Source organism: Otolemur garnettii, unplaced genomic scaffold (genome assembly GCF_000181295.1).
Source record: "Otolemur garnettii isolate 467f Iridium unplaced genomic scaffold, OtoGar3 scaffold00001, whole genome shotgun sequence".
NCBI lineage: Eukaryota > Metazoa > Chordata > Mammalia > Primates > Galagidae > Otolemur > Otolemur garnettii.
The window spans coordinates 16346790-16374451 of record NW_003852396.1 but is presented as its reverse complement, the minus strand read 5'-3'; the positions used below and the strand labels follow the sequence as shown (position 1 = coordinate 16374451).

General features: G+C 45.2%; 1 protein-coding gene across 4 annotated transcripts in view; it reads right to left on the bottom strand.

The window, feature by feature from the left end:
* Positions 1-27662, bottom strand: part of ME3 (malic enzyme 3) — a 202890-nt gene that overhangs the window by 54462 nt on the left and 120766 nt on the right. For all 4 annotated transcript variants that reach the window (XR_002771979.1, XM_003780841.1, XM_023510158.1 and 1 more), the window contains exons 5-6: positions 17564-17639; positions 6673-6834 (exon numbers count right to left, since the gene is read on the bottom strand). Coding sequence is in view for 3 of the 4 variants with exons in the window: in XM_003780841.1 (XP_003780889.1) it covers positions 6673-6834; positions 17564-17639 (238 nt within the window). In the remaining variant the exon portion in view is untranslated. The remainder of the gene's footprint in view (positions 1-6672; positions 6835-17563; positions 17640-27662) is intronic.

The window sequence follows — 27662 nt, the reverse complement described above, 5'->3', positions numbered from 1 at the left end:
GTTTGATGGAAGTATTTCAGATTGCATGTGAAAACCCCACACTGTACCCCAGAAGTGCATTAATGTACATAGTTACCATTCAATAAAAAAAAAATCCCGATACAAAATTGCATGATTATAATTACAACTATCTGAAACATACACACAAGTAAAACTTGGAAAGGAATATACAGAAATGGTTGAAAATAGTGTCACTCTTGGCCTTTTCAGAAAATATACACTTTTCTAGTTCTTACAGAGATTAAAAGGGCCCATGGTAAGTTGTAACTTTTAGTGTTGCCAAGTCACCAATTTGAGTCTTGATGCATCTAGCAGTATAGAGTGAATTTCTCAATGTTACATATACTTTTCCTATAGTCAAATTCTCTTGTGGTACTGGAGGATTTTGAGATTTTCGAAGTTAGTTATCTGCAGTAAGATAAAAGGTCAACCATAGTGAGGTACTGGAGAGATATAGGGTGACTATATAAACATCTTTATATTTTACTTTTATAACAAGATGTTCCATAGCTCAGATACTTTAAAACTAACCACAAAGAGGTGGGAAAAAAGTTTCCATATGAAAATGATGTTTAAAAAATAGTTTCTTATGATTGTATAGAGCTTCCCAGTAATTTCCTCATTTGATGCTTCTATTCTCATCTGTTTTACAGAAAGTTGGAGTTCAAGGGTTTAAATAAACTGCCCAAGCTCACGAGCCAGAAAGTGGCTAAGCAGAGATTGAGCCTTGCTTCCTCTGGGTCTCATGATGGCACTCTCTGTGCCTAGTCATTTGATGAGTACCTCCTGTCACTTGTACAGACCAGGGAACCGGGGGAAGCTCCCTGCCCTCTCCCTGGTCCACTGGAAGAGGTCAGTAGTAGCTGGTTCAGGCTCTCATCTTGCAGACCAGGCTGGGGAGCAGGGAAAGCTAGAATGGAGTCAGGGCTGTGTCCACATCCACCTCTAGCTTCCTTGGCACAGCTTGGTACAAGAAGACCTCATTCCGCCCTAGGTCCTGCCATCTGATCCTGCCAGCAGATGTGGGAATATTCACTGTCCTGGAACCCTTCCTCACAGCCCTCCTCTATCCTGACTTCTTCGTATGTTGTTTAGAGCAGGAGTTTCCAGCAGGTAATATTACCAGATAAATATAGGACACCCAGTTAAATTTAAATTTCAGATAGGCAATACTTTAAAAACCTTTTTTAGTATAAATACGACCCAAGTATTGCATGGAGCATATGTAGGTTAAAAAGTTTATCTGAAATGTAAACAATAAATATAAACTATTTTATATAACAAGAAGTACAGATAAGTATCCTATGTTTTTATTTGCTAAATCTGGTAACCCTATCAATAGAGGTAGAAAAAAAAATTAAGTTGGGAGGCAATGTGAGGTAGAGGAAAGGACATCGCTGGGCCTGGTGGCAGGTCAGGATGCCCGACGGGGCTCTGGGCTCTGGAATCATACAGACCTGGGTTTGAATTCAGGCTATGTCACTTAACTAGCTCAGTGACTTCAGGTAAGGTATTTGACTTCAGAGGTCCCCTCTTGTTACGTAGGGATAATAGTGATCTCTGCCACATAATGTAAGGTCTTTGAGGGGTTTTTGTGCTTCTTATTGATGTGCTTTTCCATAAGGATTAGTATGTTCATGGTACATGGTAAGCCCTTAAATAGTATTTCAGATAAGAATTGCCTAAGTCTTAGGAGTGGGCTGAAGAAACGCCAAATTAAGAACTATGAAGGTTTTAGATATCACTTGGTTCGGCCTTTTCCAAAAGAATTTTTCAGGCTTGGAAAGGATCAGTGAGCTTTTCAAGACACACTGGTGTGAGAAATAGGGCACAAACCATGGGTTCTACACCAGTGCTCTGCCTGGTGTGGAGACCAGGCTTATTCACTTCCACGCCCTGGGGCCCACTAGGGTGCCTGGCACTTAAATATTAATTGAACGACTAAATATTCTCTTCTATTACATACGTGTAGTTACTAACTTCCCTTTGGAATGAAATAAAGTCAATGCCTATAATTTTACATGACGGTCTTTGTCCAAAGTGGGTGAACCAGAACTTTCTCCTCTGCTGTGGAAGTGAGAGGGTTGAACGTGCTGTCTATGGCAGTTCGCCCAACTCTGCCGACCTAAAGTTTACTTGGAAACAAAATATCATGGGAAACAAAATGGTTTCTTTCTCCTCACTGGCCCTATCAGTGAGCACTGCATTTAAGCTGGAAGCCAATTTGACCTCTTGGTCAAAAAAATATTTCTCTTGTGTAGCAGCAGGCACCCTAAGATGTTAACTTAGAGCATCTGCGAGTCTTGGGGGTCATGGGATTGGGTTCAGGCTGTGGGCCCAGCACTATTCCCCTCAGGGTGGCAGTCCTGCCTAACACTCATTTTTTGGGATGATCAGCTAAGCCCAGGAATAAGCTACAAAGACCCTGGGGGCATCCTCAGAGCCACGTGTGTATGGAGCACAAGCACTGTGGGGAGAATGTGGAATATTTATTAGTCATAGTAGGATAATCCTGCAAGGTAGAAGAAATCCTGCAGCATCCAGCTTGGGGGCTGACCCCACGCCCCCTCAGAAACCCATTAACACCACCAGGGCTGTGTTCCCAGACCCATGGAACATCTGCTCCCAAGTTTGTTTCTAAGTCCCTTCTGCCTACGAGTCAGTTCCAGGGGCCCACACAGCATCTCAGTGTGAGGTGAGTTTGTACAGGCTCAAGACTTCTGCCAGGAGCAGACCTCCAAGGCTCAGGAGGGCTGCTTGAGAACTAAGCCCCCGGGCTGCCCACAGTGTCTTGGCACAGAGTGCAGACAGCACTGGGTTTGCAGTGAAGCCTTTGGAAAGACATTTCTGCTCTGGGCCTCTCTTCTCAGGTCAGACAAGGTGTTGAGCGAGAGGACGTCAAAGATCCTTCTCTCTTTAGTCTGTGACTGGCTGCACACGGAGGAAACAAAATACACAAACTAGTTCACGCACAGCCATGATGGAAGGCTAAGCAGGCACCCTGCATGACAGGAAGAGGCTCCCTTCCTCTGCCCCCTTGGAACTTAATCATGGGATGTCCCTTCTTTGTGGGATCACCACCCCACGTAGTTATTTTTCCAAATCTCCTTGGTATTGGCAGGTAAAAGTGACTCAGAGTTTCAGAGCTATAGACAGCAGATGTTTTCCTTCAACAGGAAACCTGGAGGGTGTTTTCTCTGACAGTGACTAAAGCTCCTGTTGCCTGCAGGAGTTTTTATGGAGACATACACACAGATGGCCTAGTTATTCCAACACTAAAAGCCCTCCCAACGGCAGCCTCCCTGCACTGACACGTGAGATAAAGTTTGCACAGCTGAGCTTCCCTCCACCATAGCTCTGCCTTGCTCTGGGCAAGGGAAGTGCCCTAGGACTTCTAAGGGGAGCATCTTGCAAACTGATTCACTTTCAAGAAAGAACTAGAGTGCAAGAGATCACATAGTAAAGCCATTTGCAAAGGGATAAATCACTGTCTTCCTGATGTTGGACGCTTTATAACTTTGAATTTTTGCGTCCTGAATCTCTTGAAGTGGGTCTAGAGGAGGCACGGCTTTCCCTAGAGGTGAGGACATGATTTTGCTCTAACTCAAGCCTGACTGTCCATGGATTCTGCTGGCATGAAACAACTTCTTTCTTAGTCCTCATTTCCCAGTCATAACCCCTAGGAGCAGTGCCCCACAGCGGGCGAGGCAGCTCTGACACCCAGAGCTGTGGAAATGAGATAAGTAGCCGACACATTTCAGCCTCACTTTCCTCATCTATAAAATGGAGAGAACAACATCTCATACAGCTGTTGTGAGAATTAAAACACATGAAATACGTGAAGGCTCAGAATTATACCTGGCAAATTTCAGATGCTCAGTGACAGCAGCTGGTTATTTTTACTGGACTGGGTGAGAACTGCTTTCTCTCACTCTCGTAGTGTAGGGAGGGCAGGTCAGGGCATCTCCCCTCTGCTCTGGGGGATGCTCTGGTCCTTCTCTGACATGAGGGAGCAGGGTAAAGGGAGATTCTCTCCCTTTCACATCCAGAAGGAGGAGGTGATTCTACAGGCCTAATGCCCCAGGAGGAAAAGCAGACACTTAGAGTAAACACATGACCCATCAATGATCAATTAGGTGACAGTGTTAGAACACTGACAACCAGAACATCCTACCAGACCCAGCTCTCATTTATCGTCCTGTGCTTAGCAGGGTGCCTAATGCCTACTACACACTCAATAAACTTGCATCAAATAAAGAGAAAGTGTTAACAAAACTAGAAAACTGAAAAATTTAGACCAAAATGTAGCATGATTACAACTAGGTACTAAGTCTATCTATGAATATGCATAGATAAATATTAGAAAGGAACACAAATGTAGCAATATGGGAGAAATGCCGTTTCCTTTTTCTTAATAGAATTCTGAATAATGGTCTAAATTTATTTTAGCAATAAAAATTCGCCAAATCAAGAAATGATCCTTACTTACAAAGCAACAGAGACCCAGGCAGGGGTGTAGTGTGGGGAGGGCAGCACAAACTTGAGTTGGGATTCTGGCCCTGCCTTCTAGTAGATGCTCTTGGTAAATTAAATGCTCTGGGTCTCAGCTTGGTCAACTGTAGAAAAGGGAGGTAATAACTTCATTCACAGGGTTATTGTAAGGTCTGTGAAACAAAAGAGTCTGGCCCATGATCACCATTATTTTCCAGTAATATTTTCTGGTGGGTTTGTGACAGAAGTTGGGGACCACCCTAAACTTCTGCCTATCATTTCTGGGAGCCAGACCTTCAAAGACAAAGGATGCTAATGCACCTGCTAGACTAACGATGTCCTCTTGGGAGGCAAGGCAAGGCTGTCAAACTCAAGCTTTTCCAATTCTTGCCAAGGGCCATTTTTTAGGAGAGGGTGTGATGGTTTCAATTATATCCAGTTGGAACATATCAGGAGCTGTTGGATGGGAAGAATAACTAAAAGTTTGCTATGCTCATCCACACCTGCAATGATACGCTCTTTGAGGCTGAAGGCCAATTTCAGCAAAAGCCTGACATCTGGCTGGAGGAGACCATGGTACCGAGGAAAACTTGAGGGCTGGTTCTGATGAGCAGTTGCAAGGCTTGTGCCCCATCCAGCCTCTGCTTTCTGGGCTGGTGAGGAGCTACACGAGGGAAAGTGCTTTTAGAGGTTGAAAGACACTAAGTAAACTTCTGGTCGGTTCCTCATTATACTGAAAAGGGATCAAGTCTAAAGCCCTGCAGCGACCCACCTGGCTTTTTAGTGGTGCTGGAACCAGGGTTCCTGCTTCTCAATCCAGTGCTTCTCCCATTCCACTTGCCCTCCCTTATCTCACACCCACACCCAGGACTTCCCAGCTTTTAAGTAGGTCTGCCCAGTGTTCCCTCATTTAATCCCATCTGTGAGGAAGACTGATAAGCATCACTCCTTCCTGGGAGCTATGCTGCTCATTCTTTTTTAGGAATGGGGACATCTGAGGTCTAGGGAAGAGGAAGATCATTCAAAAAGTCTTGGCAAATTTTCTTGAGAGAGATCACCACAAGAGAATGCAAGTAAGTATAGCCTTTTGGACAATGCAAATCAGGAATCTATAAAACAGCCATTTATTTTGCTTCAATACTTCTGTTTCAAGGAATTTATCCTATGGAAATACCCAGGATGGGGACAAAGACTGATCTGTAAAAAATGCGCATCAGACCACAACATATATTTGAAAAAGACTAGAAACAATCTAAATGTCTAACTGTGGGGGTTTTCTTAGGTAAATTATGACACACAAGGCAGCTATTAAAATGATTTTGTCGAAGAAGGATCAAAGACCTGGGAGAAAACTCATGACAGGTATTACATTTTTAAAAAGCAAGATAAAAAAAATTATATGCAATATGAGCCCAATTTTGGTTTTATAAGTGCTTTGGGGGAAAGGGCACATACTAAAATGTAAAAAATGATTAGCAGTGGTGTGTGATTGATATTTTATCTGGAATATCCCTGGATTTTCTCAAGTATTTTATTTTCTCAATTTTTAAAAGATGAATTAAAACATTCATCGATCTTAGACTCAAGGTTAAGTGTCAGTAAGAAGGAATTCTTTTCCACATTTTCTGACTCACAGACACAGAGCTGAGAAGCACAGACAGCCACCATCGCTGTGCCCCACCCCAACTCTTGGCTGGGGTTTGAGCTCTTAAATCCCAAGCCACTTGGAATCCTGCAGGGAGTTCTCACCTACAACTTGGCTCAGCTTCTGTCCCTGGGTTTGTAGGATACTTACCTGCCTGGTGCTGGCGCTCTGAATGTTAATCCTTCCATTGAAAATGCTAAAAAAATGCAGCCCAGTGGTCACTTTGACCTCAGTAGGCTGCCCTCTTGGCTAGAGGGTCAGAGTCTGTCCTCAAGGGAAAAAGAAACTGCCCGGGGTGGAGATTAGGGAGCAGGGGTCATGGGGGGGGGGCAGAAATGGGAAGGGGAAGAGAATGGGGCTGAGGTGTGAGCAACCAGGGAGGAGGAAGGGCCTCCAGTTCACACTGTGTAGGGGGTGTGCCCTGGTCAAGAGGATGCCAAGAAAAAAAATGCTTAACCACCCCACAAATGTGCTCCCCACCCTGCCCCAGCTGCTACCTCTGGGCCTCAGAGCTCCTGGCCTGAGTAGCACGTTACCTCGTTGTTGGTGCCGACGTCCAGCAGGACGGGGAGGCACTGCTGTGGGTTCACCCCTCCACACGCCGTGTACAGGGCCAGCTTGCCCACAGGGATGCCCATGCCGTAGCAGCCCAGGTCCCCCAAGCCCAGGATGCGCTCCCCGTCAGTCACCACCACAGCCTGAAAGACACACAGGGCGCCTGAATCAGTCAGGGAAGTGCTCACATTAGCAGCTGTGACAGCAGGCTGACAGCTGGATGCCTCTGACTTGGCTGGGATAAGGCAAAGCATTCATTCAGCTGCAGGTGGCTGGTCCGTTCTGGCAGTTTGGGAGGAACCCCGCTGTGGGGAGAGGACAGAAAGACACCTGCCCTGCATTCTGAGGTTGGGCTGGGGGCTGCAGAAACAGCTGGAGGGAAGCCATAACTAGTCCCTCTCCCTCAAAGCAACCACACAGATGTTCTCAGTCGGAGACGTGGGGAGGCAGGAAGCGGTGAGCAGGACAAAATGAAAGGAGAAAATGGAAAACAAGTGTTCACGCTGCTGCTCAGCGTTCAGAGAGCACTGAACATGTCAGTGCTCTCTGGCCTGCTCCCGGCTTGTGATAAATCCAGTTTGCAAAGAACAGAGCTCCTTGTGATGTCTCCTTGCATCATGTAGAATTGGAAGTTTTTCAACTATACTGGGATTACCTTTTGCATTTGACAAAGAATCACTGAAGACCCACCAAGTACTAGCCACAGTGCTAGTTCAAGGCTTACCCAGTATGAATGAACAGATGCTGCTGGCGTTGACAGGGAAACTATATGATTGCACTGGATATTCATTTATTCATTCATTTAATACAAATTAATGAAGCACTTACTTTGCATAAGACACTGTGGCAGATCCTGGGGGAAAGAGCCTCAGTTTCCTTATCTATGAAAACAAGTATGCATAGACCCAGTCCTTAAAGGACTAATGGGTCAAAAGAGAGATGGAATGCGTATCTTCATATGAGGTCTGACGAACTTATCCTAGAAAAAATATTACCTATCTCATTGCTTAATATCACTATGGTCACCTTTGAAGTACTCTCCTCAACCATATGTTGACCGTAGCAATATTCAGCAATGAGGTATGCAGCACTTTTTCTAGGATGAGTTTATGAATTTAATTGTCACTTTCTATATGAGAACAGTGCTGATGTCCATTCCAGAAAGAGTTCCAAAAGTACTTTTCAGGGTAATGGCATTGGTGCACTGTTTCCCAAGGGGAGTACTTCAAAGGTGACCCTAGTGATATTCAACAATAAGTTATGTAGCACTTTTTCTAGAATGAGTTTGTGAACTTAATTGTCCAACCTTGTAATTAAGACTTTGGGGGTAAACCAGAGCACAGCAGGACAGCAAAAAGAGTGGCAAAGATTTGGAGATGGGAGAGTACGCTGCAAGATAACGCTTCATGGATGAGAGGACACACATACCATATCTCAGTCAGGGGCGACTGTAAGTGTAAGTGGGACAAAGGCATATGATGCAAAAAGAAGTTAAGGTCTGTTGGTGGGGTGGGAGGACATAGGGTGTGCATGGGGAATAAGGATTAGCGGCTTGCTGGAAAGGAAAGAATGGGAAGTCAGGAAGAATCAAATTGGGAAGGGCCTTGAATGTGAAGCCCAAGGGACATTGTCAGGGCAACAATGAGGTTGTTTATAGATCACCCCAGTCTGCTCACCATCACTGGCTCCCTTCATTGCTACATGAGTTAAGTTTACAGGCCACTGATCCCTTCACTGGAACCTGGCTTTGGATCAGCTCTGAGCTATGAATGTCCTGATCGGCCTCAAGCATGGAGTCTGTGGGTACCACAAGGTTTAGTTTAATCCATGCAGGTGCAATGCTGGGGACTAGGGATAAAGAGATGAAGAACCATTTTTTTTTCTTTTTTATTGTTTGGGATTCACTGAAGGTACAAAGAAGTAGGTTACACTGATTGCATTTGTTAGGTAAAGTGCCTCTTGTAATTGTGTCCTGCCCCCAAGAGGTGTGCCCTACACTGGCACCCTCCGTTGCCTTCCCTCCTCCCCTCTCCCCACTTGCTCATTCCCCTATCCCCCACCTTGTATTAGATCATCTACTGCCTTCATATGGAATTGGATACATTGGATTCTTGCTTCTGCACACTGAAGAATCATTCTTGACCTGGAAGAGTCTCTGCTAAGGGCCTCCAGTATCTTCTCACTTTACCCTCTGTCTCTTCAGGGGTGAGAGCACACATGGGCTGGTGCTGCCTTTTGGTGGAAAGAGGTGTAGAGATTCTTAAAAATACTCTTCTGCTTCTGGAAAGTGATCTGTGGGGAGTGCCACTGACCCATGAAAGTCACAACATTCCCCTGTAGATTGCTCTACCACCTTTGCAGAGTGCTCATAACTTGCACCTCAACGGGTCCTCCCTGTGGTCCGGGTAGGCAGGCAGGTCTAAGATTGTTATCCTAGTTTTGCAGGTGAGCAAACTGAAGACCAAGATTTTCCTGTTCTCCACATGTTTGTTAAGTATCAGACACGTGCCAGGCACTGGGCTGGATGTTTCCATGTTAGTTATCTTAGAAAGATTAGATGACTTGCCAAGTCACCTGGCCTGTGCAGGTGGCGGGACAGGGTTCCAGTCAGGCTTTGGGTCTTGCCTGCCTTGGCACCACCCTCTTTGCAGCCTGCATCTGATCTCCTCTTGGTAGCTGTCCCTGCCAGAGGCTGTGCCTCTACTGTCCCTGGATGCCCAAATTCTGGGCATTTCTCTATCATCTTTCCTAATCAAAGCTTCCTTATACTGATTTCCATTCTCTTGGACTCCTCTCTGCTGAGGGGACAGGAGTGATACAAAGTTAAACACAGAAAATCAGCTACTTCAGGATATTATTTATACAGCCCTAGGGTGGTGAGGGGGGCTTTGCAGTGCCACTTTTCTGGCCTGGAAATGTCCATGGGTACTGTACAGCCTGCCTGACTCCTCCAGGAGAATGGGTCACCTCCACCCAGTGTCCACTCTCAATCCCACCCTGCTTATGGTGGGTTGCTGCAGGTTTCACAACCAGACTGCTCTCATCTTTGTTCTTTCTAATCTCTCTTGCCAACCAAAGTCAGATTTCATTGTGCCAATGCCATTCCCAGGCTCAAAAACTTAGTGACCTAGTCCTGTTGAAAATGCACCAAACCCAGCAGACGTTCTGAAACTTATTTCCTGCTATACGTCTTTATACAATGGTCTTCTCTGGCCAAACTGGCTTCCTCACACCTCCAAGACACACTCTGGATTCACCTACCCTATCTCTCTCTCAGCTTCTAGATGCCTCTCTTCTAGAAGATTCTTCTCTCTATCCTCCAGCAGAACAAATCCTGCCCCTTGCAATCTACTGAGATTTCTCTTTCCCTGAACTGCTAGCAGTTGTCATATATTCCATAGACCCTTCCTGTCTGCCTGCCTACCTTGAACAAGTTATTAAGTACTTACTGTGTGCCAGGACATGTGCAAGGTGGCTCTTAAACATTTGATGGTACAAGTATCTGGGTTGTTATTTGATATTTTTAAAAATGCATATCTTATTTGGCTGTCACCAAACAGCCCAGCAGTTAATGGCAGGGACTTCAGAGTCTAATAATCAGTGCTTAAATCTGGGATCCTTGATGATGTACCATGTGTAATCTTATATGGGGGATAACTTTTCTTAGAGCTTCAATTTCCTACAAAATGGGTATAATAATAATACCTAACCTATTATTATTATACCTAACTTATCAGGTTATTAAACAATGAAATGAAATAAAACATGTCTAATCTTAGCCTGGTGCCTTGTATAAGGGTGATGAGCAAATGGTTACAGCTCTTATGATTATAAAGATGATTATTATTTAGGGGAAACATTATATATTACAGTTTTTAATTATTTACTATCTCTCTAGGAGATTCCTTTCAGCATTGCCACAGAAAGACCATATGTAATAATTATCTGTCAAATTAATGAGTGAAAGAGAGAGTGAGGAGACCTTGGCAGATGCAATTTTTAAGAAAGTTTGGCCATGCCAAGCTTAACTGCATCCTAACCTTGACATCCTCATCCAGCCCAATGGCTCCTGCTGTCTTCTCTAAGCAGATGACACTTGTAGCTCACTGTCTCCTCTCCACTTCCGCAAGTCCTTCCTAGTCCTTTAGAGCCTTTCACTCTACTGTCCTCCCTTCCTGTTATCCTGTATCTCTTAAGTTCAAAACTGTCCAATTTACTTTGATTCTTTTTGTCATTGGTCAACTTCAGACAATTGGTCGCCAAGTTCTGCTGACTTCACCTGCTCCCTATTTTTGATATCTGTTCCATGGTCTTCATACCATTGTTACTGCCTTGGACCTGCCCGTCCTTCTCTTACTCGAGCCACTACAGTGGTGTCCAGACTGGTCTCTCTACTCGTGGGGTTTCCCCATTCTACTTCATTTTCCCAGAGCACATCCAGATGTTTTACATTCTTGCCCACAAATCTCCAATGGCTCCTATGCCTATAAAATAAATCTCAAACATCTTTAGCACTTAAGGACTTCTGAGAATTAGGCCCAATCTGCCCTTTGAATTTCCCCTTCATCCTCTCCATGCTCCCTCCAAACCAAAATACTGCCGCTTTTGTACCAGGTTAGTATTTTCTTGAATACATGCTAGTGCACTCCTTACATTGCTTTTATTGTCTTGATTCAAATCATACTTTGTTCCATGTTCCAAGGAATAGTTCAAAAGACAACTTCTGTCCATGAAGCTTCCCTTCTGGAAGTTATTGCTCCCTTCTCTGAATTCCCACAGCATTTTTTGCACCCACAGTACCTATCACTCCCTTTCTTATATTATAGTTATATACATGTCCTTGTCTTTTATAGCAGGTTGAAGCTCTTTGAGGCAAGTAACGGGTCATGTCATCTTTGATTCCTCTGAGTTTAGCTCAGTGCCTGCCATGTGATACGTTCTCACAAATGTCGGGCGATGTGATGGATCCAGCCGAGAGCAGAGCGTCTTCTGCACTGGACAGAGTTCAGACCTGGAGTAGATTCACAAGTTCAGAGAGAAGCTCCCCGGCACCTTATTTTTCACAACATCAGTGGAGCTCATGTTGGGAGCCACTATTTCAGTAGATTGAGGGCAAACCTGAGCATCATCCTTGGATTTTAAAGCCCAGAATAATTTTCCAGAATGATAAAATCACATTTTCCTCCTTGGGGAGAATTTTATAACTCACAACTTCCTTGTCTAGGGGAGGTTTGGGAGAGAATGTGCCACAGTTTTTCTTTGCCCATCTACCTTGGACCTACGGCCTTTTCTGAATGACTGCCCACGCCCCTTATCTTGGGTGGACCCACTGAGACTGACCCAAGACTGATCTGGGGATCATAATTCTGTGCTGGCTCTGGGGCTTCCTTGGACTTGCAGCAGGACTGAGGGGGAAACCCTCTCCTTCCTCTTCCTTTTGTTTCATCCTCTCCTCTCATCTTTCCTTTTATCCTTCTCTGTCTCCCCTCCTCTCGCTTTCTCTCCAAAACAATGCGTGCGCCTCAGTTTCAAATCGTGGTTCCACTTCTCTTTGCAAAGAACCTAACCTCTTACCTCTCCTTTATAAGATGGAGATAATAATAATAATCTCTACTTAAAATGTTCTTGTCAGTGTTGTCAGGGGAATTCAATGAGTTAATCTATGTGAAGTACTTGGCACAATACTGTGTGAGGTGGATATGGTGATGGGCTGCCCAGATCCACCTTCAGGAAGGAAAGACTTATTTTTCCAGCCTCACCCTCAGCTATCAGCCCACTTAGGGAATTTCCTTGACTGAGGAGAGCTGCTTTGCCCAAAGTCATGCCCCCTTACAGGGGCAGCTGGCAATCAATGATTGATCAGTGTAGGAGTCCAAAGGCTGCTCCCTGGCCCGACCTCGGAAAGACTCTGAAGGGCCATGCCAGTTCCAGGGCTGCCTCATGGGCTCGGTTGAGTCTTCCTGGAGACCACACTACAGCCCAACCTCTCCCTCTGTTCATCCTTCTCCCTTTCCTCCCACAGGTATGACCCAAGACCACTCCCTAACATGCTATTTTTTCGCCCAGGTACTATTTCCTAGGAAACCTAGCTTGTGACCCTGAGCACAGATTCTAACCTGGCTCTAATACTCGGTGGGCCTGTGCATTATAGGTAGGCACCTGGCACTGGCAATCTGTCCCGAGTTTTTGGGTTTTTTTTTGAGACAGAGCCTCAAGCTATCCCCCTGGGTAGAGTGCTATGGCTTCACAGCTCACAGCAACCTCCAAATCCTGGGCTCAAGCGAGTCTCCTGCCTCAGCCTCCCAAGTAGCTGGGACCACAGTCGCCTGCCACAATGCCCGGCTATTTTTTTTTTTGGTTGCAGCCATCATTGTTGTTTGGCGGGTCCGGGCTGGATTCGAACCCACCACCTTAGGTGTATGTGGCTGGTGCCTTAGCCACTTGAGCCACAGGCGCTGAGCCTTTTTTTTTTTTTTTTTTGAGAAAGCGCCCTGGGTAGGGTGCTGTGAGGTCACAGCTCACAGCAACCTCCAACTCCTGGGCTTAAGTGATTCTCTTGCCTCAGCCTCTGAGTAGCTGGGACTACAGGCATCCATCACAATGCCCAGCTATTTTTTGATTGTAGTGGTCATTGTTTGGTAGGCCTGGATGGGATTTGAACCCACCAGCTCTGGTGTATGTGGCTGGCATGTTAGCTGCTTGAGCTATAGGTGCCGAGGCCTGTTCCGAGTTTTAATACCTAAGTGGCTGGTGCCCAGGGACAGAGGATGATCCCTTGGCCCCACCACCCAGCTACCTCTTAGCACCTCCTTCCCTGAAGCTGTTGGGACTGGGACAACTGAGAGATTTAGGAGCTTGGGAAACCCACTGGGGAGGAGGGCTATTCCCAGCTAAGCTTTCCTCTCGGCTCCAGGCAATGGCCACTGTGGGAAAAAGTCAGAAAAGCAGTTCTCAGTCCTCTGTGTGATTTATGCTGGACAGCTCAGGGCAGCTTGACCTAATCACCCCCGCCTTCCTGCACGAGAAGGGCCCACGAAACTTCAGTCTCCCGAGCCTGGGGCGTTGGTTCCATTTTCCTCTTAGCCTACTTTTCTGACATCTCAGTTTTTAGCTCTTTCTGTCTGGGAAACCATAGAAAATCATTTTTTACCTTCTGAGTTCATGCAGGAGCTGAACCACCCCTCCTCTCCAGCCAAGCAGCCTGCAACATCAAGGTCCAAAGACACCTGTGCCTTGAAAAGCTCTGCCTGCTCACTCAGCTGCCAGGAAGAGGTGATTCAGAAGCAGGGCTCTGGGCTGGATACCAGCTCTTATTTGTGAGTAACCCCAAGCAAGTCACTTAACCTTAACTTGCTCATCTGAGAAAAGATACTCCACTCTTCAAGACTCATCTCTGGGGGTATCAGGAGAAGTCTTTGCTCCACTCTGAGCACAGTGACTATGAGAATCAAATGAAATAGTGAAGGTGAAGATTAGCTCCAAAGGGCCAGAATGGGAGTGATCAGTAGATATTCTCTACCTTGGTAGGGAGATTTTTCTTCCCTTCTTTTTAGAGCAACTGTACAAAACACATTAGGATATAAGAAAGACTTGGGCTTGGAACATTCCAAACCTCCAAAAAGGTACCCTGTGGCTGGGAGGAGGCCAGTGAGTGGGGTAGGTAGGGAGTGGGTAAACCAGGGCCGTCCAATCAGTCCTATGGACTTCTTCACATGTCAAATTATCGGCCCACTGCTCAGAGATGCTGTTTTTTTCAGAAAAGTCAGAAATACAAGTATTTTGATTCTTACACATCCAGAGGGTGTCAAAAAAAATGTATGCACATTTTAAGAAGGGGAAAAAAAACTGTATTCTAATTGCAATATTCAATATATACCAATAACATTTGTTGTCTTGTATATTGCATCTGCATCTCTTACAACCGCGGAAGTTAAACATGGCCTGAGTATTACAATTTCAATAGTTATTTCCTTTCTTAAAATGTGTATACATTTTTTTATATCTTTTGTATTTTTAATGAAATTTTCTTATTTTAAAATGTTTTCTACAAACTCAACATTTTCAAAAAGTTGAAATGGAAGGCCTTGAGGGCCACATAAATTATGTCCAGGGGCCAAAGTGTCTGCCTGCTGCCTTTTGGCCTCTGGTTCCAAGTAGCGGAGTCCCCTCCATGGCTGCCCTCGGGCCCTGTACTGTTGTATGTGCTATAGCCGCCTCCGCCACCTTCATAATGACAATGTCCACTTGATGTGCACAGACTTTACCTCACCATAAGAAAGCAATCTCAGAGAGGTTATCTCTGCACACATAGCAGGTAAATGGAAGACTCAGACCACAACCTGGGTCTGTCTGTCTGCAAAGTGGGGCTGACCTGTCATCGCTGGCATTCAGGTTTCTCCAAATTGAGGCAGAAATAAAGGGTGGAGGAGGCATTTGTCTGTTCCCTCTGGGGTACCACAGGGCAGATGGGCAGCCAGTCACCTGTTTGCTCCTCATCCCTTGGGTTCCGCTCTTTGGTAGTATAGGCACAGTGCACTGTCACTGTTCCTGGGTCTGTTTCTCTCATTGGACTTCAAACTCACTTGACTTTGGACCCATACACCTCCTTATCCCTAAACTCCCAGGGAACTATTACAGAGCAGATGTTTACCAAATGATGGTTCAATGCAGCTGAAGTAGATGCCCACATCTGCTCATGCAACTTACCCTCTCCTCGACAGCCTGAATGTCTCTGACTCTGTGAGGCTTGCTCAAGCTCCGCCTCTTCCTGGTGACCCCAAACCCTTGGTTCCCTTCCTCTAAAATCATAGCAATTGCTTTCTCCATCACTCTGATAATTACCCTTCAGTATTTAGAAGGTTTTCAAAATATGTTTATTGATGTTGATGAATATTAACTCCTAAGGTTTTATTTTGAATTCATATCTTGGTTTCCCAAGCGTGACATGAAGCCATCTGGGGGCCAGGTCCGTCCATGTTTTTCTCCTTTTACGTCCCTTACAGCAGGGATGTTGTGTTAAATTGTGCTCTGGCAAGAGGAGTGACAAAAACATGAAACCCAGCCCGTCAGCCCCAACCCCTGTGCCAGCTTGGAGGAAAGGGTTCCTTCTTCTATTACTGATTAAAGAGGAGTACCTTTCACCATTCTTTCTAATTCCTTGCCACTTGCACAAGGCACTGTATTTGTTAGTGGAGGCCTCATCTCGCTGCTCATGGCACAGTGTCAGAACATGGGGGCTGCTCAGCATGTTGCTTACCTGGGTTCATTCAACTCAGCAGCATGTATTGAGTGCCTACTATGCACACGTTTTTTTCACATTCGAAACATCCAGGAATGTGGAAAAGGTCCGTTTGCAGGACCTCAGCAGAGTGTCCACTCAGGTTAGCCTGTACTTCGCTCCCTATCAGTAAGCTGGCTTCCCTTAACATTCTTGAGATTTTATTGTAGATTCATCCTAGACACACCCTGGAAAGATGTTTCTCTGGGACTGGGGCCAAAACCTCCAGGCCCAAGGCCTACACATAACTGGAGTCTAGGCGAAGAAGCAGGAAGAGGCACACAGCAAAATGACACCCAGACAGTAGTGCATGGAAGGAGCCAGGACTGGAGTCCAGGGACCTTGGCTGTGGCTCAGGCCTGGCTCCTCAGAGCCAAAGGCTGGATCCCGCCCCCCATTGCTGATTCTAAATACTAACATACCCCAGAAAGGGCCAGAAGTGTGTGGTACACAAAGGGAGGGAGGCAGGAAAAAGCTGTATTTGGTGCCTGGTGGAGAAGGATGGGAGAGCTCAGGAAACTGGCGGGAAAGGAGAGAGGGAGGTCCTGGAGAGAAAACAGTGGGAGAGTCCCACAGCCTCCCAGTGGAGGCAGGTGGTGTGAGCATTGGCCCTGAGAGTTCTCTGTACTGTATTTGGTCAGCTCCAATCCCACCCTGGCTCATGTGCCCCCAAATGCCCTCACTGAGTAGCCAGATGTTTTGCATTTTTGCTTTACCTATTTTGTTTCCAAAAATGACAATGATCTTAGATGCCATGGCCCCTCCAACTCTTCCACAGAAGTCCCTCTAGCAGGAGGAGGTCTGGGGATTTAGCCCAAGGCTAATCCATTTCTACTACTAAGTTGCATGTTTTATATTTAAAAATTAACACGACTATTATATCCTGTTTGTTACACAAAAATGTTTTCTCCCTAATTTTTTTGAGTAAAATTTATACTCCAGGAAGAAGTGCTAGGTTTATTCTGGCACTGTGTGTTTATACCCCCCCGCCCCCAGTTGTGTACACTCAGGGGACACATACCCAAGTGTGAAGATATTATTCACCTTTCCGCTTGGTTCAGAGTGTTCTTCCCCAGCAGCGTGGTCTCCCCAGTGCCCAACTGCCCAAATTCTACCCCTCAGTTCAAGGTCCAGCTCTAATGTCACTTTCCCCATGAGGTCAACCCAGATCCATCAGCCTGAATGTCACCTCTGCCTCTCTGAATACCCCAGGCTCCTTCTGTACCCCTCATTGATCTCTGGTCCATTTCCACCTTGTTAATCTTTCATGTCTCTGTCTTATTCTCCTCATGACATCTCAGCTAATTGAGAAGACAGTATAGGTCTGGACTGTTTAGTTAGCAGGTACTCAGTGTATGCTGAACGTATCTTCAGACGAACAACAACAACAATAATAAAGGGCAATTTCACTGCATGATGCAAACCTCTGCTCTGGGGTGCATTTGTGCTTGGCTACTACAGGCCTATGGCCAGGGCCTAGGAACAGTGTGGGGGAAGTATGTTGCTCTTGGTGCCATAATGGTTCCTTTTATAGTCATAAGTGACTCATGCAGGCTGAAAGGATTCACCAAACAGCAACAAGAACAAGATTGTACCTTAATATTGTCTTCTGGCCAGGAGTTCAGCATTGTCGCAATGTGGCCTTTGTCATGGATGGTGATGAAGAGCCCCCTAGGAGAAACACAACACGTGAACACAGAGAAACCCGACTAGGCACGGAGTGAAGACCATAGTTCTGTGTATGCGTTCACTTATTTTGCTCGTAGACCCAGGCAAGAGAGATCTCTGTCCCAAGTCCTAACATTTTAGAGCAGCAGTTCTCAACCTGTGGGTTGCCACCCACAGGAACTGTATTAAAGGGCCATGGCATTCGGAAGGTTGAGGACCACTGTTTTAGAGGGTCCTGCTCTGGCCTTCTTCCAACTGTTCCCCTCCACAGAGCCAAGAGTCCATGGGGCTGGGGGGTGCGCCCCCCTCTGGAACCTGTGGTCACCAGTCTACACCCTCCCTCCTTCCTCTAGAGCAGGTTCCTAGGATCTCATAATTCTCTGACCAAATGGCCCCAAAGCTGATTCCAGGGGCTGTTGGGGCCTCTTTTCCAGGTCCCTCCTCCCAAGTGCAGACTACACCACAGTGGCTGGACATTGAGACGTGGGGCTGTGACTGGAACTTGGACGTGTGGGTTGAGGTCCTTGCAGTGGGGGATGGGAAAAGGGGTGGTATCAGTTATGAGACATCCCCTTAAATACATATATTAATATGTACATATACATGAGGCCTGTCCAGAAAGTATCCAGCCACGCACTATGAAAAATAGAGTCATTTATTATATTAACAGTGGCTGGATACTTTCCGGACTGGCCTTATATACATGAAGGCACATATGCGTATATGTGTACATATGTGCTTTAAAGCCATGGGGGTTAGCAAAATGCAGGCAGAAAGCAGAAGGAATCTACCTCTGAAAACAGGGATTAAATCTTTTGAGATTTTCAAGTTTGCTGCAGCCTTTTGCCTGATTATAGTCCAATCTGCAAGCAAGTTAGGGCAGAAGAAAGCCAGTCTTACTAGCTTGAAGTAACAGAATACAGTGTGGGCTGGGAGAGGAAGTGAAGGGGCATTGGTGTGGAAATCCCAGAAGCGAAGGTGCTGCAAAGGGATTGACTCCCAAATCTGAGTATTAAATCTGCCCAAATCATTGGCTGAACACTAAACGATGAACACACAAGGGACAGACAAAACAAGGAAACAAAGAAAACCTACAACTGGAAGCTCAGGTTTCAGCTGCCACTGATTAGAAGACGCAGTGTTTGGAATTTGAGTCCAGCAAAATTAACTCTCTCCTAGAACAAACATTACTCATCTGAGAAATAAAACAGAATCCAGAGTCCACAGAATCCAGGGTACACAGAAGGCCATTACAATATTCTGCTTCCTTCGTATATGTTAGAAATTGTCCACAATAAAAACTTAAAACAATAATAAAAATTTCCACTGAACTCCACACTGTTCTCGACCCCCACGTTCTTTGCCAGGTCTTTGCTTTCTCTCTTCTTGCTTCCATTACCAAACTCCTAAAAGCTCAGCTGCCTCCATTTTCTCATTTTCTTCTCATTCTTTAACCCACTGCAATTGTCTTTTCTCAATTTCATGCTAGCAAACCTGTTCTTGCTAAGGCTACCTATGACCTTCACATCCCTAAATGGAATGGACAGCAACTGAGGAGCCTCCACCTCCTTTGGCTTCTCAGTAGCATCTGGTACTTTTTAAATACCGCCCCCTCCCCCAATCTTCTGTGACTCCATTTTCTTTGAGTTTTCTTCCTATTTCTTTAGCTATTCCTTCTGCTGAGAAACTGGTTCAGCCATTATGCATTAAAGTGTCTTAAAAATTTGTACAATCCCACTTTTCCTCCTATCCTTATTCTTTCTGTATGTGATCTCAGTAATTTCCAAGGCTTTTGGCCAATGACTCCCAAATACCTATAAACCGGAGTTTCTGACCCTTGGTACTATTGACATTTTGGGTTGGATTATTCTTTGCTGTGAGGGATGGGCTTGTCTTGCACATTGCAAGATGTTTGAGAGCCTCCTATTAGAGGGCAGTGGACCATAAACTTCATTGTGACAACCCCAAATATCTCCAGACATAGGCCAATGTCCCCTGGAGAAACAAGGAAACAAAATCACCCATGATTTTAGAATTATTGCTCCAGACCTTTCAATGTAACTGCCTACCTAACAATCTCCCTTTGCATGTCTCTAAGGCTCTTTAAACTTATGTCCCAAACAAATTTACCATCTAACTTTCCACCACTATGGCTCAAATACAAGACAAAACAAAAACTCAAGACAAACCTAACTCTCTTTCCTGCTCTTTCTTGGTGAGGATTACCCACATACCTAGTTTAATTATCACACCTCCCTGAAATCATCTGACACTTTTCTCTCTTCTTCTAGACAACTCGTTGCCACATCCTTCAATTCTACTTTCTAAATAGCTCATGGTTCACACATTTCTTTCAGTAATGTACACATAATACCCCTCCCTGGTCCAGGCTTCCAATATTTATTGCTTAAAGTGCCACAGTAGCTTTGTGACATCCCTGTTTTTTCAATCCCAAATCTATTTTCTATATAGCAGCAAGAGTGGTATTCTTGAAATCAGAATCTTACTGTTTTACCCCTTGTGCTAAAAATCCTTCAGTGCCTTCTCATGGCCTATAGGGCCCTGAGTGGTCTGGCCCTTGTCATTGCCTTACTTCACCCTGTTCCCCTCCCCTCTCATGCCCTAGTCACCAGCATATGGCCCCCTTTTCATTCCTCCATGTGCCATACTCTTCCTCACATTCTTCCTACACCAGGGCCAATTCACACACAGTTTCTTCTGCCTGATACACCTGTTCCTCCTCACTCTTTAGTCAATTCTACTCTAATATTATTTTGATAATTTTGAAACTGAGGGCTAACCAGATCAAGCCCACCTGCTTTTCTTGCTTTTAATCACTTACTTCCAGTTGACTTTAAAACCGATATAGCTCAAACTCACATAGCCAAATACTACATAATTAAACTCCCACTGGCTTCCTTACAGATAACATCTTGGACTGTGGGTCACTGGAACAACAGCTTGTTTAAAGTTGTTTTTCAGGAACTGGGCAACTCCTATCCAGTTCAGTCTGGTTGGGAACTGGCCCTATGTGGATACCTGAAGAGTGACCTTTGGTGCCAGAGCACAAAAAACTCTAATCATTGTAGTGACACTATTTTCTGAACATCTGTCCTATTAAGAGTAGCTCAATTAGGGTTGTGCGTAACACCAATTACCTCAGGAACCAAGGTAACTCCTACCTGCCAATCACTCTTTCCCATGCTTTAGACCACCTTGGTTGGTATATGAACTCCCAAGCCCTGTTTTCAGGCAGGTGGATTTGATATCTGTTCTCCTGCCTCCTCGTTTGGTTGCCTTGTGAATAAACCCTTTCTTTTTTATTGAAAAAGCCACTGTTGCAGTGATTGACTTAGTGTACCAAGGTGGAACGAACCTGGTTGGTATCAGTTTCAAGTTAGAGTAGCCACCTCCCAGCCAGGTGCGGTGGCTCACGCCTGTAGTCTTAGCACTGTGGGAGGCTGAAGCAGGTAGAGCACCAGAGCTCAGGAGTTTGAGACCAGCCTGGGCAAGAAGAAGACCCCTGTCTCTAGAAAATAGCTGGATGTTGTCATAGGCGTCTGTAGTCCCAGCTACTTGGGAGGCTAAGGCAAGAGGATCACCTGACCCCAGGAGTTTGAGGTTGCTCTGAACTATTATGCCACAGCCCTGTACTGAGGGTGACAAAGTGAGACTCTGTCTCACAAAAAACTCCCCCCAAATCCAATAGAGACTCCCTGTTATATGCTCTCAAAGTATTGCATGCCTACATACACAGAAAACACATTTAATTATGTGGCTATTTGGTTAATATCCAGCACCCTCATTAGGCTGTAAGTTTCATGAAGGCATGGTCTACATCGACTTTTACTGTTTTTTTTTTTCACCACTGTATCCCCCAGACTCAGTCCATAATAAATGCTTAACATAATTTTTGAATAAATGGAAATGATTAAGTGAATGATGGTAATGATGGTTGAGGAATGAGAATGCAAAGTGTTGAATAAAGGTGAATGGGTGTTGGAGCAAAGGCAGCTTGGATGTGTGCTATATTCTATCAGGTTTAAGGGGTCTTGCCCTGTGCTGTGTCCCACGGCTCAGAGTGGGAAAATCAGTGTATGGAAAAAGGTGGATGGGCCAGGAAGAAGAAAAGCCCAGTGCCTAAGACTTGGGGGTTGCAGGGCTTTACTCATGACATTGAAGGAGGGCAGGGTAGGCACTTGAATTATCTCACTCATAGAGTTTGAGAGCAAGTTCCAGGTGAAGGGTACCAGAATATGCCAAATATGCCTCCTTGGCCTACAGATTATTTAGAGAATCAGCAGATTCAGGAAAAGCTCTGAAAAGCAATCCTCTTGACTTAGCCTCCCAAGTTTTCCTTTTATAAAGGAAATTTAGATTTTTAAAGAAAATGTTCATTCATTGAGATGTTTCCTTCTTTCTTACAGGAAGAGGAGGATTCTTAACAATTCTTGTTAATGGAGAAGGCAAACACAGTGGTAAGATCCATGCACTAGTTTAGATTTTAGCAAAGCTCTGATGCTGTTAAACACAGGAAAAGTGCAATTAGTGATATTATCTGGTACAATAAAACAGGTTCTGTATGTTGAAGATAGAGGGAAGGTAGATACTTAAAATGAACATTTTTACATTCAAACTTGAGGTACTATAATTTCAAAGGATGCTTGTAGCAGCCTGTATAGCCTATGGCTAGGAGGAATGAGAGTTATAAGAAATACCTGTATAGCTCAATAATGGAACACCTTGGTGAAAAGGGCATGGAGAGGGGGCAGTGCGGTTCAAAGGAGTAGGGTGCTAGCCCCATATACTGGAGGTGGCTGGTTCAAACCTAGCACCAGCCAAAAAAAACAGTAAAGTAAAAGGGCATGGAGAGGGATTTACCTCTCCTACCAAGCATGAGAGCTCGTGAGATGAGAGCATTGGTGAATCGGTAGTCTCTACACCTGTGGTGTTGAGAGGCACGAGATCAGCTCTGGAGGAGCAGGCGGTTGGGAGTGTGTGCATTCACACATGCACATTCTATCACGGACCTGCTTACTCTGACTCTGTCTCCTCTCCTAACGCCAGCATGGTGTCTCTCTGCTGAAGGTTACCAAGCTCTACTAAAGACTAAGATCTATCGATTCTGAGACTGCTTTACTCTCTCTAAGTGTCTCTCTCTCTCCTGCTAAAGTATATAGCCCTCAGGCACCTAAGAGAAATTGCTCCTGAGCACGGTAGCTTAGTGGTCCGTGTCCAGAACCTAGTTAAGCTGGCCTGAGACCTGGCCAGTCCTGGGCCCTGACAAGTGGTGGGCTGTGACAGATGCTTTTTCTCTTTGGGGGGCATGTATAATTTCATACTCTGCAGAGATCACAGTGCAAAAATAATAGCTTTTGAAACACATTAAGAGCTCTTAACCACTTCTCAAAGTGCTTTTCTGCCTACAGGGTATCCTAAAGTTTACCCATAAAGTCGCCATACATAGAGAAAATGGGAAATGGTAGCTAAATGTAACTTTATTTACAAAATATTCATTACAAAATATTTATGGGTGGCACCTGTGGCCCAAAGGAGTAGGACACTGGCCCCATATACCGGAGGTGGTGGGTTCAAACCTGGCCCTGGCCAAAAAAAAACCCTGTAAAATATAAAATATTCTATATGTGTTGACCACCTCTTTGTAAAAAATACTTACAAAATATTCTCTGTGCGTTGGTCACCTCTTTGTAAAATCTTGTAAAGAATATTTAGTAAATAAAGGCACATTTAGCTACAATTTCCTATGTTCTCTATGTACGTAACTTTATGGGCAACCTTTAGGACACCCCATATTTCAGCCATGAATGATCTCAAAAGGATTGCCTTGGCTAGAGATTTTGAAATGTCTGCTCCAAAGACCTTGTTTTGTAAATGAGGACACTAACGGGCTTAGAGGTGAAGTCACTTGCCTAAGTTCACACAGCTCATAAGCAGCCAGACCTACTTGAAGCAGAATCCTGACTCCAGAGCTCTTTACAGGGAGACTGCCTGTTCAGCTGGAGATCTAGTTCTTGACAAGCAGCCAGAGGTGTGGAGTGAAGCGAACCAAACAGACACTCACGTCGGGGGCACTAAGGAAATGCTTTTCTTTGATGTATGTTGAGAAAGTAAAAGGTGCAGGGTGGGAGACCATGATGACTGACAGATGGATTCCAGGTCCCAGCAGGTCCCAGGGGCAGGCTCTCTTGCCCATCAGCTCATTTCTTGGCAGAACTGCATCTAGACAAGCTCAGAAAGTAGACACACGACTCTCAGGGAAGAGAACCTCTGATTCGAGGACTTCAACAACCTATTTCAGGTTTAGCAGCTTTTCACTCAGGGGCCAGTATTTTCTGCAGCAGTGACTGGTGATGGTTGGTTCTTATCTGTTCCCATGAGGTTCTGATTAACTGAGGAATGCAGACACTCACCTCTCCGCATTCCTTCTGAGCATTTGGGTGCCTCCCTCACTGCTCCTATCTAGACCTGCTTAGTCTCACCCTGAAACCTCAGACCCTCAGGAGTCCCCAGGGCTCCAATGGGGAATTTTCAATAATACAAAGCACTAATGTGTGATGAGGCTTCCAGCCATTTAAGCAAAGTTTTGGAGAAAACATGAGAGGGAGGATAGCATAGACCATGGTTAATTATGGTGATTTGCAGTCACAGGGCCTGGGCTTGAAGCCAGCCTCCACTGTGCATTAGCTGCCGCAGCTACAAATAAGTGACTTCTTTCCTCCACCTTCAGTTCCCCACCTGTAAAATGGAGGAGTGATTCCACCCGCTTCGTACCTTTGTTATAATGACTGAGACAATTCACATTTAAAGAGTGTGTGACAGTATACGCTGGCAGGAGTGAACATTTGCTAAATAGTAGTTCTTCGTGTTGTTGACTGGGTGTAGTAGTTAAGGGCACAGGAGTCAGATCACCTGCGTTCAAATGCTGGCAAAAGGTCCAGTGAAGTACCTGTACCTGGCTCATCATGTTGATAAGTGTTAATGTCTAATTATAAACTGATATTTTAACTAGAATTATACCACTTCCGTATGCCTGTTTGCCAGGAGCCAGGACTGATAGTTATATGTGCCTTTTATTCATGAAACAGGAAGGTGGTCATCCAGAGTATGGCAGGTAGGCCAGCTTTCCTTATGTGGGTCACTGGGTGGGGAAAAATAAAAAGGCCTTTGGTGATGCACAATTGGGACTAAAGGTTTTCCATATTCCCTGCAAGAGTCAATATTCAATGAGAAAGAGATCAAGGGCCGCCTGGAAGGAAAACAAGTCACAGAAGGGCAACATTTGTTCATTTATTCAGTCAGCTTTTGAGCATTGCTGTTCCAGGGACACTTGTAAGCCCTTTATGTGCATCACCGGAATACTCATGCAAGACTGTCATCATTTACGGGGAGATTAAGAGGTAGTGAGGTGAAGTGAGATTAGAACGCAGGTTTTTCAGATCCCCAAAATGTGACCCCTCTAGGTGTGTGATTTGGGGCAAGTCACTTCACTTCTCTGTGCCTTTGTTTCCTCATGAGTGAAATGGGGACAAGGCAAGTTCACAAAATCCCTGTAGACATGTGACTCCCAATATTCATCTAACCTGGTCCATAAGGGTAAGTCAGAGACGGGGCGTTTGAATGGAGCTCCTCTAGCACATGCTGCTGGGTGTGGATGACTGGGGTGGCCATTCAGGTGCTGTGGAGCTCTCCGTGTTCCACAGCTGCGTCTGTTTCAATCTTCTCTCCTTGAGAAAGAGCCAAACCCTCGAGGAGTGAATGACGCCCTGTGAGGTGCTGGCTTTGACACCTGGTGTGTGTGACCTGTTTAAAGAGTGATGTTGTTTTGCTCGGAGGCACAAAGGGAAGCAGGAAGGTGGGAAGCTCCAGGAAGCCCAGGCCTGGCTCCACAGAGGTCAGAGACGTTTCCAGCTTTTGAGTGAAATATAGGCTGCCCCGCCCCGGGGATCCCCAGGCACTAACCGTCCTGCTAATGCAACCTGAGCACTCATCAAGGCTAATGAGTCAGCAGAGTCCTCAGAACACAGTCTGGACTGCTCCTGTCACAGCAAAGATGGGCATCTAGGACAGAGGTACTCATGAGAATCTTACTGCTAACAGCCACTAACTGGAACAGGACAAAAACAAAAGTTATTTTAGCTACTGATTACTTCTCCCAAGTTTTTCCTGTTTACTTCAGGGAACCAATTTTGGAACTTGAGGGAAGGAAGGGGTGAACATGGCAAGTGGCCAACCTATAGAATCTAAGGATTAAATAAATAGATGCCTTGCTTGACATAAAATACAGCATAGTCTTGAGAAGTTGTAAGTGAATAAAATACCTTTGCCTAAAGAAATATTGTCTGTGTACAGTGAACCCACGAGGGATTGCTCTGGAACATGCTTCACTGTGCCCATTTGTGGCTTTCACATTCAGGCTTTCCTATTTCAGTTTCTAGAAACAGAACACAGGTTCTCTCTTAGCTGATGCTTGGTCCTTAGGGCTTGTCGACCAAAGCTGAGAACGAGTGGCCCGGGAGGCGGTGTGGCTACTCCTGTGTGGCCCTTCTGGCTAAGTGTGTGGAAGGGAAGAGAATGGCCATGCTTGATAAAAATGGTGCTGAGAACCGAATCCATTCTTTCAAAAGTTTACTTCATTTGGTCTGAAAGATACCTCTGTTATGAGCTACTCATCCAGGAATAGGATTGAACTCTTCTTTCTATCCCTATGTGGAAGGGACAGAGTCTCACTTTGTTGCCCTCATTAGAATGCTGTGTCATCGCAGCTCACAGCAACTTCCAACTCTTAGGCTCAAGCGATTCTTTTGCCTCGGCCTCTCTAGTAGCTGGGACTATAGGCGCCACCACAACACCTGGCTATTTGTTTATTTATTGTTTACGAGGCCCAGGCTGGGTTTGAACCCACTAGCTCCAGAGCATGTGGCTGGCACCGTAGCCACTGAGCAATGGGTGCTGAGCCCAAGTATTTTCTATTGTTTTTACTGCAAGCACAAAGCAGTCTGCGCTTCTATGATTTCTTCAAATGAAGCATAGCCTGGTGACATACTTTGCACAATAAAATGTGAGTGGGTACAACTTGACATTTTTGGGTGGAAATGTTTAAGGGCTGGTGTGTGATTCACCATCTTCTCTTTTTCCTATTGCCATGGCAACCTGTACAGTTCCAGAACAGGCTGTTTCCTTAGCCTGCGTTCTGGAGCAAGGGTGACCCAGAGCACAGCCCCTACTTGTGGGGACCAGATGCACATGGAGAAGAAACCCAGCACACACTCTGCTTTCAGAATTGGGATTCTAGGAACCTTTGCTCCTCAGCATAACCTAGCCAAGGTACACTCTGCTCAGTACCAGTCTTCCAGAGATACGTTGCCTTATGTGGAACAGGATGTCAGAGCCCTGGTTAAAGCAGAAGTGAGACCCTCCCTCCTCCTGAGGGACTTTTTGTCTCACTACTTTTCATCTTAGCAGCCTTGTTCCCTATACAGACTTTTGGCAATGACAGCAAGGGGAAAAAATTCCTTACTGGAAATGGTGCGATGGTGCTAGGAGTTACTAACTGATATTTAGGAAATTGTCAGTAAACCATCCTCCCATTCAACTCAGGTTCTGAGGGGGTGGGGCAGCATTAGTCTTATTTGCTGCTGTAACCCCAGGGCTAGCATAGTGACAGGTCTACAGCAGGTCCTCCACAGATACATGGGTTAGGTGTGGTGAGTATTCAGAACACGGGTGCTGAAATGAGGCAGATCTGGCCCTTTATTCTGGCAGTTGTAAACTGAGAATACAAGAATACTCCAAGGTGTTTCCATGAAGATTAACTGAAATAATTTATATCAGTTACATGGCATAGTGTTTGGTACATGGTAAATGCTCCAAGAGTGGTTGCTGACATTGGTTATTGATGGTAGAGAGTGATAACATATCCAGATATTTTCGGGGTGAGAAAAATTCCAAGTCATTTGAATTGTGTCCCTCACAAAGTTATGTTGAAATCCTAACCTTAGATATCTG